Below are 15,453 nucleotides of genomic sequence, written 5' to 3'. Positions count from 1 at the left end.
TTGCACCTTGCAGTTTAAATTTTTGCTCGTAAATTTGTTTCTTAAAGAGATCATGCCAAGGTGATTTGAAATAATAAGACTTTTTTTTATGTGAATGCTCAAAGAGCTGAAACATTCTGTGGCCTTTTCCTCAGAATTGAATCTGAAAGCTCCAGCATGAGAAAACATATATATACAGGTGATCAAATGCTGTGGGGCTTGATATTTTACAGGTCATAATTGTCATGGAACTTGTCTTTAGGATATACCCTTCTGTTTAGTTTTAGTAAAAAAAAAAATCCAGTTATTAAAAAGATTTTTTTTTTAATTAAAACCATAAGATACTCTTTAAATCAGAGTAGGATATAAAACCTGTATGGAAATGTGTGGGTTTTTTTTAATCTATATTTATATTTTTTATAGATATGAATTCTGATAGACATATAATAACTCAGTGCTGTGTTATTGAGTTTGTGCTGTTCTTTTTTCCCCGATCTGAACAGCACCAGGCAGTGCCATCTACTCCTTGATGTCTTCAATTCCACAGAGCATGAGTTGACCATCAGTGCTAAGAATAATGAAGATTTGATCCTGCATGCTGGGGAGTGTCAGCGGTGAGTGTTCTCAGCACTAAAAGGGCCCCGGGTTTAACCCTGTTATTTGTTTATACACCACTGATGACATCTGGGGCCTGTTTTTCTTTTTAATTTCACACATGTCATAGAGTACGAGTTTTGCTTTCTTTAAGGTGGATCACTAAGTTTTAGCAATATTTCAAGCGAATTTATTTTGGCTCTGAATCTGGTAGTACTGAAAATAACAAAATATGAGCTAGTTGGCACTGAGGTGTACAGCTCATTGAACTTGCTTTTGTACAATGTTTTAATATCATTTTCCTGTGCTCTCACTGTAGTTCTGATGTTAAAACCTGATCTCACTAGTTCGTTATTCTTTCTCAGTTTTAAATTTTCTTTCTGTGGCTTCCTAGCCCTTTCATCACCTTTCCTACAAAGAAAACTGCAGGAAGGAAAAATAGAATTGAAGAAAAAGCAATCCCAATCTCTGTGGGAAAATATATTTCAGATTAAGTAGGCTGTTGTGAGTATTGATTCTTAGAACCCCACTACAGTGATGTGCAGCTCATTTTGTAGCTAACTACGACCATTATTTTCCATAATATATCTGCCCAGAATTCCTGCTGCTGGCTCTACCCTACATTGCTTGGTTTATCTTCTTCAGATGATCATTACATCTAGACACCATTTTCATCTTAAAAAAAGATGAAAATGTGAAAAAGGGAATATTTATTTTTGGTCCTGGGCTCCCTGCACCGTTGTCTTCTTTGGGAGAGTTGTGCTGCACTCTGAAGTCATGGAATTGATAAACTTCGTTAAAGGGAGACACTTTCATGTCTTCAGATCTCAGTGTGAATATTGAATTCAAAGTAAAACCACATCACTTACAAGGAATGCAGTTGTCAAAAAGAAATATAGGATAGGTAACAAGAGCAGTAAATTGGGAATGATTTTTGCCTTGGTGACTCCCAAAGCTCAACAAGAGGAAATACATCGACTCAAACCCAGGTTGAATTTTCTCAATTTTACTTTGCCAAGGAATGGACAGAAATATCAGTAACATACAGTGCTTGTTACTTTTATTTGGAAAGAATTGGCTTTTTTCTTTTTTAAAAAGCAGTCTAGTCATCAAAATGTTCTGGTTCTTGTCTGTATTGTTTTGTAATTTTGTTTTTATGCCTCTTGCTTTTTCCCATTATTTTTGTGGTTGGTAAACCCCTTGAAATTTTTCATTCCCACTTTTTGGAAGAACATGTAACAAATAGAAATAAAGTTAAAAATAAGGTTATAAAATTCCTTTGCATCCCCTTGATTGAATAACTTTTATTTTTCTATGGGCTTAATAATTTGAGCTTAAATATCCTTAAATCATTATGTAGTAAAAGATACAAACTCTTTCAGTAAGTCTTTTGAAACAGTCATTTATTAAGGCAGATCAAGTATTTGTTGCAAGTATTTAAACCTTTTAAGGATGAGGTTTTATTCTTGTTGCAAAGTATTTTTTTCCTGTTGGTTAGAAATTGCACTGAGTTTTCTGTTGGTTCTAAATTCATTTATTATCTATTTCTTGAACAATGATTACTTCTAATTGTAACAGTATGTCTATAGCTCACATATTACTCAGAGTTTTAATTTTTATTCTGGTGGATTTACCACAGAAAAGCAGGTGTAACATACACTGGGTCTTAAAATTAACTTCCTCCTCTTAAAAAAAGCCTTTTGTTACTCTTAAAAAAAAAAAAAAAGAAAAAAAATGAGAAACCTTTGCCATGTTCACCACTTTTTAAGCAATGGTTCTAGATCTTTGGTTTTTAACATAGGAAAATCATTGTCAGGAATTTGCATTTGAACCAAGGTTTTAAATCCAAATATACAATGTTTTTCATCCTACTCTTACATTCTCCTTTTATAATTTTTTTTCTCTGGACATTGATTTCTGTTAATATCTGATTAATATTTAAAGACAGGCTTTTCCATCACCTTCATTTTCCCCCACCTCCCCTGCCCTGTACCTTTTTGATTCCATCCTCATTTTCAGTGTTTTCCTCATTCCATATCTATTTAAATTATAACTTTTTTTGCCAGCTTTGGCCACTTTCACTTCTTTTTGTAATTTACTCTCCCCCCATTCATCTCCATCATTGTGAAATCTCCCTTTCTGACAAAGTGTAGGGAGCAGGAAATTGTTTTCTTCATTCCTGTTGTGAGACTGAATGTGTTTTCTGCCCACAGACCTCCAAAGAAGGATAATGGTGCATCCTACTCCCTCTCCCCTCTTTGCTTCCCACTTTGGATGCTTAGAAAGTCCATTCAGGGCAGTCCCTGGGATCCATCTTGTAGTATCCATATTACTTGGTGCATTCCAACCTCCTCCTGTTCTCTGACTTATTTATGTTTAGGTAAAATGGATAAAATATGTAGAATACTACATAATCTTTTGATTTTAAGGTCTGAAGAGGAGTTTGCTTCAACCAACTTAGAGACAGGGCAGTAACAACTGCCTACAGCAGGAAAAAATGGTATTATACTAGTAAGGAAAAGTGACATCCTTTAGGGCATTAAAAGACCATTTGGAAAATAGATGGCTTTTTCTGCAGTAAGAGTATTCTACTGACTAGTGAAAATTATCATTTTAGCTTTCAGAAAAGCTTAAGCTTACAGTTTGCTGTATTTTTTAAGCCAGTAATTGGGATTATTTACTGTGTGCATTGTAACTGTTCTTGGAGACATGTATATAAGCAGTGTTTCCGAGAAGAGACGCTCTTTTCCCTCTATTTTAGGATAGAGAAACACATTTTACTCCCTGTCATTTTATAGTGGGCTCAGTGATTATTTTGTTCACTCATTTTTCTGTCTTTCATTGTTGTGTGTTCTGCAGACACACAAACAAAAGGATCAGCCTTTCATTTTTTTTTTCTCTGTATCCCAAGATGTTAATTAGAGATCTTCATATTCCCCTCCCTGGTTTCCACATGAAATGAAATGTTCCTTTGTATCCCATTGTGGGACAATTAGTAACATGCTCTACTTTGAGGTTTTTTGTTCTCACAGGTTTGTGGTCAGGAGGGGAGAGAACCACAACTCAGTTAAGGAAAGAAGGAGAAGACAGGAATTTGTCCTCCTTCACCTGTGAGGTTGTATATTGCAGAAAAGAGAGGAGAAAGAGTTTTGAAAGGTTATTTGTTGAACTCCTGAAAATAAATTTAAGGTTCATTACAAAGCTAGATTCAAAATTGAATTATTTTTTTGCTGCTTTACATCCTCTGGAGTTTCTTTAATATCCACGGGGAAATACACTGGAGAACTGGTATCCTGACAAAAATCTGTCAGACAAGTTGCTCTGTGGAAGTTCTGGGGGCAGTGAGTGATGCTGAGGTATTGGCAAGGTCTTCAGTTAACTTAAAATATGTTTGTTACACCACACTGGGGTGTCAACATGTTTTCCTAATCTGTCCAGTTGAACATGCTACGTGTGATGATGAGGGAAGCAAATTCCCTCGTGTGCTCTTGGGAAGTTCAGCCTTCAGAGGTTTTTCTAGACTAACTGAGCCTCCTGTCTGCAAAGCTGTCTTGGAATATTCAGCTGCACTGCTAAAGGAGTTTTACAACGAGACAGGAATGTTTTGAATGTAATCAGAGGTGAATCTGAGCTTGTTTATCCCAGTGATTTGGTAACCAACAGGTTGTTCTGACATGGAAAAATATAGCAGACAGCGCTTGGAGGGGAATTGTATTTTGCATGGGAACAAAAAAGTGTTGCCATTAGCAGTGATTTGAAGTTATTGAAAACCATCGGTACAGTAATTATTGTGTTTCTTACTTGATTATCAAACCATTAAAATTAAATTTCATGACAACCCTCATTTATGCGTAAATCACTTCATAATTTGTGGTAATAGATGTTATCTCATTATGTGCCCCAGGATATCTCCTTTTGTACAACACACCCTGCCTTGCCTTTCCATTTCTGTTTTGCCCACGGTGTGTGTGGCACTCGGGGATGGGGAACATCAGTGGTCATGGGAGATGGATCGTGGGGATGGGAGGAGGAGATCAATCCATTCCACTCTCCTTGTGCTGCAACACAGCTGAGTTGTTGAAGTCTTCCATGTGTGAGGGACCCCACAGTTGGCTGTGGATTTAGACATTAGAAATTTCAGACTGTTTTGGCCTTAGCATGAGGACCAGAGGGATTAAAGCTTGGGACTGCCCAGGAATAGAACTGGAGGGAGGAGTTGGGAAATGGAGAGCAAACAGGACCTGGGTTGAATGGTGTCGGTCTTGGAGCAGCTGGGAAGGATATGAAGCATCTTCCCCACAGAGGGGATGTCTTCTCCACTAGGTGCTGGGAATGGAATTTAAAACTTTTGGAGCAATTTATTCCTTGAAAACAGTAATCAGCCCTGAAGTTTCTGGACAGGTGTATCGCTGGAACAGGTCATGGTAAATGAGGAAATGAGTAAATGAGTTCAAATGGCACAGGCTTTTGTGCAAAATGTACAAGTTCTGAGAAGTGCTGGGTGTCCTGTGGGAATGCTGATGTGAAAAAAGGTGGTGGAATTTTTGCTTTTTAATTTTTTTAATTGGCAGTTGCCTAATTAAAAATAAGCTAGAGAAATACTGCAGGAGTAAAGTCAACACTCAAGTTCAGAACTGCCAAACTTCCTTCTGGGTCAGCAGTTCCTGCTTTTTAGCAGGGTTAGAGGGTTAAATGAATGAGTTTGCTTACACATGTCCTCTACAGTAAGTTTTGTTGCTTTTTTTCTTCATAGTCAGCAGAATCGTAGGCACTTTTCTGAGTTTTGCTAAGTGAACTTTTGTGTGTATTGACTTAACCCATTTTTAATTTTTTTTGTTACATTCTGATGAGACAAGAATAATTAAAGAAACAAATTCTTATTTTAAATTTTGTGCATCTCATCACATAGTATGGTGTTTCTTTCATCCATGAAAAGCAAAGAATTTGTTAAAAGTCCTTTGTGTGCATACTATTGAGTGCCATTTCTGCTGCTTAATTATTTGATGTAAATGTGTTGATTAATTGAGTTGTGAAGTCTGTGATGTCTTATACTGCAATTTCTGCTGTATTAGTTAGCAATGCACAGTCAGACTGAAAACATTTTGAAATAAGTCCTTTTTCAAAGGGAACGAGAATTCAAAATTCTGCCCTTTTTTGAACCAAAAGTTCCCTTAATAAATTTATAGTCCATGTATAAGTAAATTGTGATTGTTATTTCTCACAGCTGCCAAGTCAGTGTTTAATTTGTGTGTCTGTTTATGACAGGGCATGTTGTCTGTATGGGAGATTAATGATTTTTTCCATACATTGCTGTTACAGTTTATGTTTTAAGGACAAAGCTGCTATGATTAAGGCTCTGCATGCTGTCATCGAGAGAAAATAAAGTTTCATAGCAGTTGCCCTGAATCTTCATGTTAAATCTATGACCAGCTGGATATTTCTGAGATACCTCCAAGTCAAATTAATAAATGTCAAGTCTTGTTTTAACATAAACATGAAAATTACCTTCTGTTGTCAGAGTAATTGTTTTTAGATTTTCTTTTATTTGACATTTTTAAAATATACATTTAATTTTTTAAGGCTTGCCTTTTTCAACCAATAGCCAAATCAATCTTTAAATATAGTACATAATTTTGAGTGAATAATTAGTTACTTTCAACAAAAAAATTGGAAAGGAAATGTGTGTTGGGGTAGGGATGGATGATATATCTAGCACTGGTCAGATCTGTAGTGTGATCCAGATCTAACGTTCATTTTTATTTCAAAGCACTTCGCAAAAATTGGAGATGTTATAGGAGGAATCTGCAAAAACTGTGGGCTGGCAAAATAACAAAGAGAATAATGAAAAATAAAGAGAAATAGAAGAAATAATAAAGAGAAATTTCAGGTTTGGAAGTCATTTGCTTTGTAATTAAAGCACTTGAGGAATTCCTTCGCTGACAGGATCACGTGTCCCATGAAAACCAGACATTGGTTTGATAAGCACAGTAAGATCTAAGGGGATTATTAGTGCATTGTATGAAGGGGGGATGGAGAAGGGCTCTCTTGTAAAGGTTAAGGAAGCTGAACGTAGGAAGAAAAAATGAACTTTGAGCTGTCTGTGAATATGTCTAGGAATGAAGAGATTTTCAGGCCTCAGGCATCATCAGACTGTTTCCCTCAGGGGGAAGTGGAGGCAAACCCCCTGGCTGCTCCGAAGGTGCCCTCAGCAGGACTGCTTTCCAACAGGAAGACCTTTTCCAGTGTTCTGTCCCTGTGATGGACAATGAAAACATTGTAGGTTTTACAGGAACAAAATATGTCCCTGTTCCTCTCTCTGTCCTGTCCGCAGTGCAGTGTCATCCGTTTCTTCTGGATGTGTAGTTATGGTGTGTTTCCGTAGGGAATGTGCAAGATAATCCCTTTTCTATGATTTGCTTTTGAATTTAGCATTTCTGTTTCCCTCAAGAACACACGTGTTTGAGCACAGATAAACCTCCCTTCTCCAACTGCTGGAATGGAGACCTTCCCTTTGAGTTGGCTTCCTCAGACTTGTCTGTATTAGGTGTTTCTTCTCTCCCCTTCCCTCCCTTCCCATGGTTTGACTGGAAAGACTCTATTTCTAGGCTGCTACACTGGGTAGGCAACTGTTTTGGTGTTATATGACTTTCTGTAAGATTCCTCTTCTCTTCCCAGTTCTTCAGTTGACTTTTGCCCAAGCAGGGGTGACTGTCTCTCTGGATCTAGCCTGCATGGCAATTTTTCTGACCTCTTTGAACATTGCCTTGACCTCAGGAGACCCAATTTGCACTATTTGTAATATTTTGTGTTTGCAGCCAGGGAGACGGGAGGTTTGTGAGCGCAGGCCAAGTTTGTCTCTGACAGGATTTATTAAATTTAATGGGGTACAGCATAAACATGGCTGCATAGGTTGGCAAAATATCACACAAATGTGAGTTTGCTGTCCTAGTTTAAAATGATCTATAAATCACTCAAAATCCAAACCAGTCCTCTTCATTTTCTCCTTAAATCCTGAGTAGATCACCGGCTGTAGGACTTGCAGGGTACAGAAGCTGTCTCTTGAAAAAAGTCAAAATAATTAATTTCAGAATTAAGACTTAGAAATCATTAAAAAAAAATAAAAGAACTTTTTTTTTAAGAGGAAATGTTCTTCAATACTTGAAAAACTTATTTATCTGTTGAAATTTTTGGGTGCTTGGCCCATTTGTGGAAACATTCAACAAAGTGCAGGTCTGTTAAAAAAATTGACTGAAGTGCTGAATTCTGTCTTTTGGGATTTCATTTTTGTGCAAGGTATGTGAAAGAAAGAGTAGAAGAACATTGGTAATTGTTGCTTTTGTTAGATAACAGTGGGGCAACCAGCTAAACAGGAAAAAGTACTGTTTGTGCTTGCCCTTAATTCACACATATTCAAACCAATACATTTATACTGTGGTTTTAGAAAATCATGTTTCAGCATTGATGGATGATGGAAAAAAGTGGAGAGGGAAGGTGAACCTTGTCAGCCTTTTCCTGGGTATTAGTCTCCTCATTAGAATGAAATAAAAGATAAAAATATTCCCAGGAAGAAATTATTCCATGGAGTTTTGGGGTTGGTCTGTTCTTTTTCTAGTAGATTTTCTGAACATTGAAGGAGGGAAGGTAAGTTGTATTAATCAACATTGTTTATTCTACCTAGGTTTGTCCATATTTCTGTGAGGTTGAAGCCTAATCAAGATTTCTAGTTTTTCTCAGACCTTCTCAGTGGTCAGCACACCTGAGACAGTTGTTGCTGTCTCTCTCAGTAAAATCCATGTTAGAAACCTGAGAATACAGACTGAAATGAGGACAGACAGCCACGAGGTAAAAAGGGGTGCCATACACAGGAGCAGAGGCAAGCAGGGCAGTGCATTTGTGCAGCTCTAATACAGCTGGTAGAGCCCAGACTTGCCTTGCAGTGTGAACTCAAGATAGGCTGCAAACATTGTTATTGCAGAGGTGGTTTCAGGATTCTTTCCTACCCGGTTGGAAGCAGCAGAGCCCGAGGCACAGCACAGGCAGGAGCTGAGCTGTGCTCTGTGCCTGGATGGGAGCAGGACTGCAGAGAATGACAACCCCTTACCTGCTGCTGTGCTGCAGACGTGGGTCTTCATGGCCAACTTCCAGGTTTGAGCTGGAGACCTCCAGAGGGACCTTCCAACCTGCAGAATTCTGTGATTTGAACATCTGCCTAATCCTTGACAAACTTGCTTGCTCTTCCCAAAGCCACCATTGTTATGGGCATGTGCCCATATGAATTCATCCCTCTACCGCTTTCTTTTGCCCTCTAAGACTTTCTGCTTTTGCAAGATTTGTTCCGTGTCTCTTTTTTGTTTTTCTCCTCCAGAGGACGAATTCCTTCCTTAGCCTTTCCTTCTTTATTTTTCTTTTGTTACAGATGGCACAGAGCCAGTTTATGGTAAGGTTCTTGGCCTCCAGACTCATCTCTTCCTTTAAGTAGTGTGTTATTGTCAGTAGTGTGAATTTGCACAATCCTCTTCCATAGGTCCAATTAGAGGCATTACTTTTTCTGTTCGCTGTCACCTAAAACCTGGTGCCTTGTGTGTTCATCTAGCAGTTGAAAAATTGCTGTGGAATTGATTTTGCTGATAAACTGCTGTGATGTGGTATTTGAAGACTTGGAAATAAGGAGTGAAGGGTATCTGAACGTTGTCTAGACCCTTTAGAGACTGTAGGATCAAATGGTGGAGGTAACTGAATAGTTTTAGTTCATTTCCCAGTTAACCATCATCTTTATTTTTGGGGAAAAGCTACCTAACACCTTTCAGGCCATTTTTGTTCATGCTGCCAGTAAAAGAGCGAGCATTTGGTGTAGATGCAGCTCCAGGTCACACCTGGTTTGATGGATATCTGTAGATAAATAGATTAATTTAGGCTATAGCACTCTCTGTATTTAGGAGCACTCACTGTGTTTTGTGGCTGTGGTGACACAGTGGCTGCGTTAATGGGATGAGAGAAGATTGTCTTGAGTGGCTGCCAGTTATGTCTGCCTTAATGGCCAAAGGATTTATGAAAGTTACCCTCTGATGTTGCCCAGGTTTGGCTTTCAGCCTGCTCTCTGATGCTCTGTAAAAGATCACGATGGTGCAGCGCAGATTTCCTGAAGTTGGAAGTAGAAATATCCAGTTTCTATTAATTTATTTTAGATGATCAAAAGTATAATTAAAATAACTGGTTATGAGTCTTTCCTTCAAAGAGAACAGTCATTTAAAATTAGTGCTTCAGCAGCTTGAATTTATGCTTCACTCTTGACATCCATTTAATTCTGCCTTCATTAACTGGAAACAAAAGCTAAAACAACAGTGAGTTGAAAAGATCACTGAAAGATGTTAAGGAAATGCTGTAGTATATAAAGCCAACTTCTTAGGACATTTTCGTTTTGCAGTTACAAAGATGTTTCCAGAAATTGGTTTGAAATGGAGTCTCCCCCCCACCCCCTCTGATGCCAGCATACTAACTGGGATCACAGGCAAAACGTTGAAGCCTTCTTTGGAATAGTGCAAGGATTTAGAGGTCTTGAATTAAAAAACCAAACTGCTATTCTGCTAAGTTTGAAAACAGTGTAAGATTTGCCCTGTGGAAGTGTCTAATCTTGACAGGGAAGGGGTAATAGTAAGTCTACAAACTTCCCTCTTAAGCCACTTTTCCTTTCCACTCAGCCCCCTCTTCTGATGGCTGCATCTTCCCAAGGGAGAGCTTGGCCATGTTTGAAAATGCACACTCCTAATTTGTTTTCTTATGGTGGACAGTTGTAATAAAAATGAAGAGTTCTGCTCTAGCTTTGGATTTTTAAAGAATAATAGACGGTTCTGAAATAAGATCTTGGGGAGTTGTTTAATTTCCTGACCCTCGGCAGGACTGTTACTCGAGGGAGAGGAACTCTAAATCTGGATCCTGTAGTGCTTTGATTTCTGCCTAGTGTAGTAGGTGTGTTTGAAACCTCCATATATACACTTTTTAAATTACTCCTTGTCTTACATAGTGCTTTCAGGCTATGAAAGATCCCAACATTATGGAAACATTCCAGATTTAATATGTTGAATTGTAAATAAGTATCCTTAGGAAAGAGGGTGACTTGTAATAAAGAAGGTTAATTACAGGTTTATTTCAGTTTTATGTGTACATCTGCATTGAATAAGTGTGCTGAATTGGGAAAGAGTAAACAGGGAAAGATGCAGGGAAGATGTAGCTCATAAATCCATTGAAATTCTGTTCAGGAGTGAACAAGCTTCTGTGTAGGGAGTATCTGATGAATGTAATTCTCAACATATGACAAGAGTTTCCCACCAAAGGAGAATCCAGGCTGCTCTGGGATAAGAAGGGAAAATTATTAATTGGTTAAGAGAGGGAATAATGACTTGTAGAGCTCAAATCCTCATTGGAACTCTCCTGGAATCTAGGCTGGGCCCTGACCTGCCCAGCTGCTTTTGGAAATGTGTTGGAAAAGGAGTGAGCAGTGGACTGGGGAGGTCCCTGATCCTGGACTGTAAAGGAGGAATCTGACAGTGAGAAATTACAGGGGACAAGATGATGAATTTCCAGGTGAACTTCAGTTTTAATAAATCCAAAGTGATGAAAAGGGTGGAAAAAGATCTGAACTTTAAATAGTGAATTATGAGCTCAGAGCTGCCTTTTACCTCTTAGGAACTGGATCCAGGTTTTAGTGCATCTGTGAAAATCCTAGCTGTAGTTCAGTAGTGGGTGAATACAAAACAAACATCTCTTTGAGCAGATGTGATGTATCAGCACAGGGTAGGATGTTTTTATTTCCTTGAAATGATCTCACCAAATGAGAAGGTGATACTTCAAAATTATTTAAACTGAAAGGAAGTACTAGGAAGAAAATATTCGCAAAAGGGAACCAGGTATGAGTGAGGAATACAATGGTACCATTGAAGGGAAAAAAAGAGAAAATAACAGCCAGCACACATTGTAAATGAAAGAATGAATTATAAAACTATTTCAGGTTTAATAGTCTGAGATGATTGGTAGTATATTATTTCACCCCCTTCCCCTGTTCAGTTCTGGGATAAAGCTTTGCTGTCTGGTGTAACTGTTGGTAAGGTGGTTAAATGGAAACTGGTTTGTCTTCACAAACTAAATTATTTACTTCTTGGTGAAGGTTTTACCATTGTCCACAGAACTTTTCCTGACTCCTAACCTGAAGGTTTCTGGAGTATTCCCACACATTCAGTTGATGCAGAATTTGCACTTCTGAGGTGCAGCTGTAAGGAGAGGAGGAGCTGGTTGGAGTCTGTTTATAGCAGGTTATTTGGGGATGGAATAGAGATTTTCCTCACTGATGGCAGATGCTCTTTCAGATTTCTCAAATACTCTGAGATATTTCTCTGCTCCCCAGGTGCTTATTCTCCTCTTCCTTTCACCCTCTTTTTTCACATGAATTGTGCTGATGCCAAGCAGCTGCTCATAGGCCTGTCCTTTAACTGAGAGAGGGGAGCAGTGGACAACCAGGAAAACAACCTTCTCTTTAATATTTTTAAAGTCATCTGAAAGAGTTGTAAATTCCATGACAAAAATAATTATGATGTGGATAAATTCATGTATGTATTGAAATTAGATATACTCAGTGTAACAGAAGAGAGTTTGGCCAGTGGTTTAGTGTGGCTACGTGCCTTTCATAGAATTAAAACAATTTTTCCTCATTGCTGTATAAGTTGTCAGAAATGAAGCTTGTTTTGGAAAGAATCTACTGAGTCATTGCTTGCATGAGGAAATTCTGTCTAAATTACTCCTGCTATAACAGTTTACTGGGTCATCCATATGTTTCCTGAAGTGTTTATTCCTTGTCTTTTTTTTTTTTTAAGTTCAAACTGAAATATATGTGAACTGCACAGAGCACATGACAGAATATGAATTCTGTTAATAGTTTCTGTGAACTGTGGCTTAAAATCCCAGCTATGGATATGTCTCAGCTAAAAACTTTTCCTTTGACAAATGAGAGCCTAACATGTAAGTTGTACTCCTCACCAAAGTTTCCTTCCAGGGTTACTCCATCAGGGAAGCTTCTCAGTCCTATCTTTTATATCAAAATTGAGTTAATGAGTTGTGAATCTCCTGAGGAGTTGGCAGAGCTTTTGCAGCTTCAAGGAGATCTAACACCTGCTAATACCAGCGTGAAATCTTGGCTGCAAAGTTGCCAAGGCTGCATTTAGCCTATTTAAATCACAAGCTGCCATTGATCTAGTTTTCTTAGTGTGTTCTCTTGAGTGCTTTGGTTTCAGATGTATTAGTTAAAGAAAGAATTTAGTATTTAATTTGCAGTGTTTAAAAGGAGAAAAACTAACTCTTTGGCATTGATAAAGATAACAAAATACAGTTTAGTAATGTATTGATAATAATTTCTCAGCTCATCAAGAAGAGCCATGTAGTAGTTTTCTACTGCATGAAGGTTCAGTTTAGTACGAACAAAACCAGACTTGATCAAGAAAAAACTACAGATGGTGTGAATAGAAAGTTTTAGTGAACTCTGTGTATGTTACCGGGGGAATGGGAGCAGTGAATGACACTGTGTACACCAGGATATCCAGCACAGCTGGGCCAGGTTTGGAGAATGGTGGTGGTGTTGAGCAAAGCTTTCCATCCCCATGTGTCATTTGAAATTGTAGAAACATAGAATGGTTTGGGATGGAAGGGACTTTAATATCGTCTTGTTCCAATCCCCTGCCATGGGCAGGGACACCTTCCACTAGACCAGGTTGCTCCAAGCCCTGTCCAACCTGGCCTTGAACACTTCCAGGGATGGGGCAGCCAGAGCTTCTCTGGGCAACCTGTGCCAGGACCTCACCACCCTCATCATAAAAACCATCTTCCTTAAGTCCAATCTAAATCTACCCTCTTTTTGTTTAAAACCATTGTCCTGTCACTGCAGACCTTGGTGAAAAGTCTCTCTTAGTCTTTCACACAAGCCCCTGTAAATACTGGTAGGTGTTCTAAGGGCTCCCCACAACCTCCTCTTCTCCAGGCTGAACACCCCCAGCTCTCCCAGCCTGTCTCCAGAGCAGAGGGGCTCCAGCCCTCGGACCATCTTCTTGACCTCCTCTGGACTCACTCCAGCAGTTCCTTGGGCCTTTCTTTGCTGGGGGCCCCAGCGCTGGGCACAGCATTCCAGAGGGGGTACCAAGGAGATGCAGCAGCACACATTTTATTTTTTTCTTCACAGTCCTGAAAAACATGTTACTTAGGGTCCTGATAGGAGCTCTGTCATCTTATGTGTGCAGTAATGAGTAACACGAGCTTGTCTTTAGTAAGGGTGCTCGTGGTGACAGTGAAAGTCCAAGTTTGACATGAACTTTCTTTTGTAATCAACTAGAATGAAGTTGACTTTGTGTAGAAAAAGGAGAAACCTTATTTTTTAAAGCTGCTCGGTCTTGAATACTTGTTTGTGTGTATTTGAAGAAAGCCAGACACATCTGAGATAATGTCCAACTGGTAAAATATATTTTATAATGATAACAGCTGCGTATTGTATTGGTAAATAAGAGAATTGATGCAAGATTTTTTACAAATATTTGCCTTAGTTTCTTACCCTGATCCTGTGTCCGCGTTGTTTTGAGTACATAGGTGAAAATCTTTCACTCCTTGGATGTTTTGTATGCCTTGTGAGCTAAATTTGTTTTGCAAAGAGTAGACAAAGCGTGGGTAATGTCTGTAAATCTAAACTGTTCAATTTGAATAAATCTTACATTGAGGTCTTAGCAGTTCAGTGACTTGAGAAAAGGAAAAGAATACAAAATTGGAAAACTACACATATTAAAGCTACTTGTGTAGCAGTTTATTTTCCTGCTGCTCTTCGAAAAAAGGGGGCAGGGGAGAAAAGTGTCTTTAAATAGCCTGTCGGGCTTCTGCTGCTGCTGCATCTACTTCCTTGTGTGACAGATACTGCATTTCTCATTAAAGGGACCTTGCGAGTGCCTGTGGTCGCCATAGTAACTATCTTGGAGCCTTATACCTTAAATTTATCCTGACAAAGGTTATTGTGGCAATTCCTACTAATTGACTTTTTTTTGCTGCTGCTATTTTTAGCTCATCCCCTCCTCCTCAGTTTAAGCTCCAGATCCTAAATGGAATGAATTGGCAGAATTAGTGAAAAAATGCTTTACAGGGCAAGACTAATTGGCAACTAAACTCCGTGTTTTGTTCTTCAGTGTGAGAAAAATCTAAATTGTAGCCTTCAGTGGTAACTAAAAGGTTATCAGATTTGTCCTTCAAATTTTTTGATATGAAATAATATCGGTGTTCTTGAAATACGGTTTTGGTTCATGCAGGCTTCTACTATTGTGTATTATCGAATATTAGTCATGCTGTTTATTAGCAGATATTACTACCAGCAGAGATAAAAGGAAAGGAGCCATATCCTGAAGACCTGGAAAGCTAATTTAAAGTAAGCCTCTAATAAACAGAGGAGTGCAAAATAAGCAGAGTTAGCTTTGTGCTGTAGCAGTACCTGGGATAGGTGCTATATTGGTACGAGTGCAGTTACTTGGCATTTGCTGGTACAGCAGGTTGAATTAAAAAGTTATTCATAGGCTGATGATATCATTGTTTAATTTCCTGTAGGTGTATTAGAGGATGACTGCTACATTTCCAGTGGCTAAGAACTCTCAAATTTAATTGCTTGATTGACTCCAGTTACAGTTTCCAGGCTCAGGAATGAGATGGCAAAGCAGTGCCTTGATGAGCACTCGCAGGGTATTCATTTCATGGGTGCAGGGCAGCAGGGAAGAAGAGCCAGAGGTGGAATGGGGGGCTGTCAAGCACTGTAACTTCTCCTGGGGGGCAGGGAATAGTTCAGTTCTGCTGAACAGTGGGAAATACGATTGC

At 38.7% G+C, this 15,453-nt stretch overlaps 1 protein-coding gene across 18 annotated transcripts in view; it reads left to right on the top strand.

Annotated features, from left to right (window-relative positions):
- Positions 1 to 15,453, top strand: part of TRAPPC9 (trafficking protein particle complex subunit 9) — a 456,853-nt gene that overhangs the window by 157,571 nt on the left and 283,829 nt on the right. For 17 of the 18 annotated variants that reach the window (XM_051802026.1, XM_051802030.1, XM_051802025.1 and 14 more), the window contains one exon: positions 483 to 593. In XM_051802026.1, the coding sequence (XP_051657986.1) occupies positions 483 to 593 (111 nt within the window). Of the gene's footprint in view, positions 1 to 482; positions 594 to 3,605; positions 4,548 to 15,453 lie in introns of those variants that run through there. The other variant, XM_051802042.1, reaches the window with a different exon arrangement.

Source organism: Manacus candei, unplaced genomic scaffold, assembly GCF_025592945.1.
Source record: "Manacus candei isolate 608988 ecotype Guabito, Panama unplaced genomic scaffold, ASM2559294v1 h1tg000054l, whole genome shotgun sequence".
In the NCBI taxonomy this organism is placed as follows: domain Eukaryota; kingdom Metazoa; phylum Chordata; class Aves; order Passeriformes; family Pipridae; genus Manacus; species Manacus candei.
Note: the sequence above shows the minus strand (reverse complement) of the source record. Positions and strands in the feature narration are given on the sequence as shown.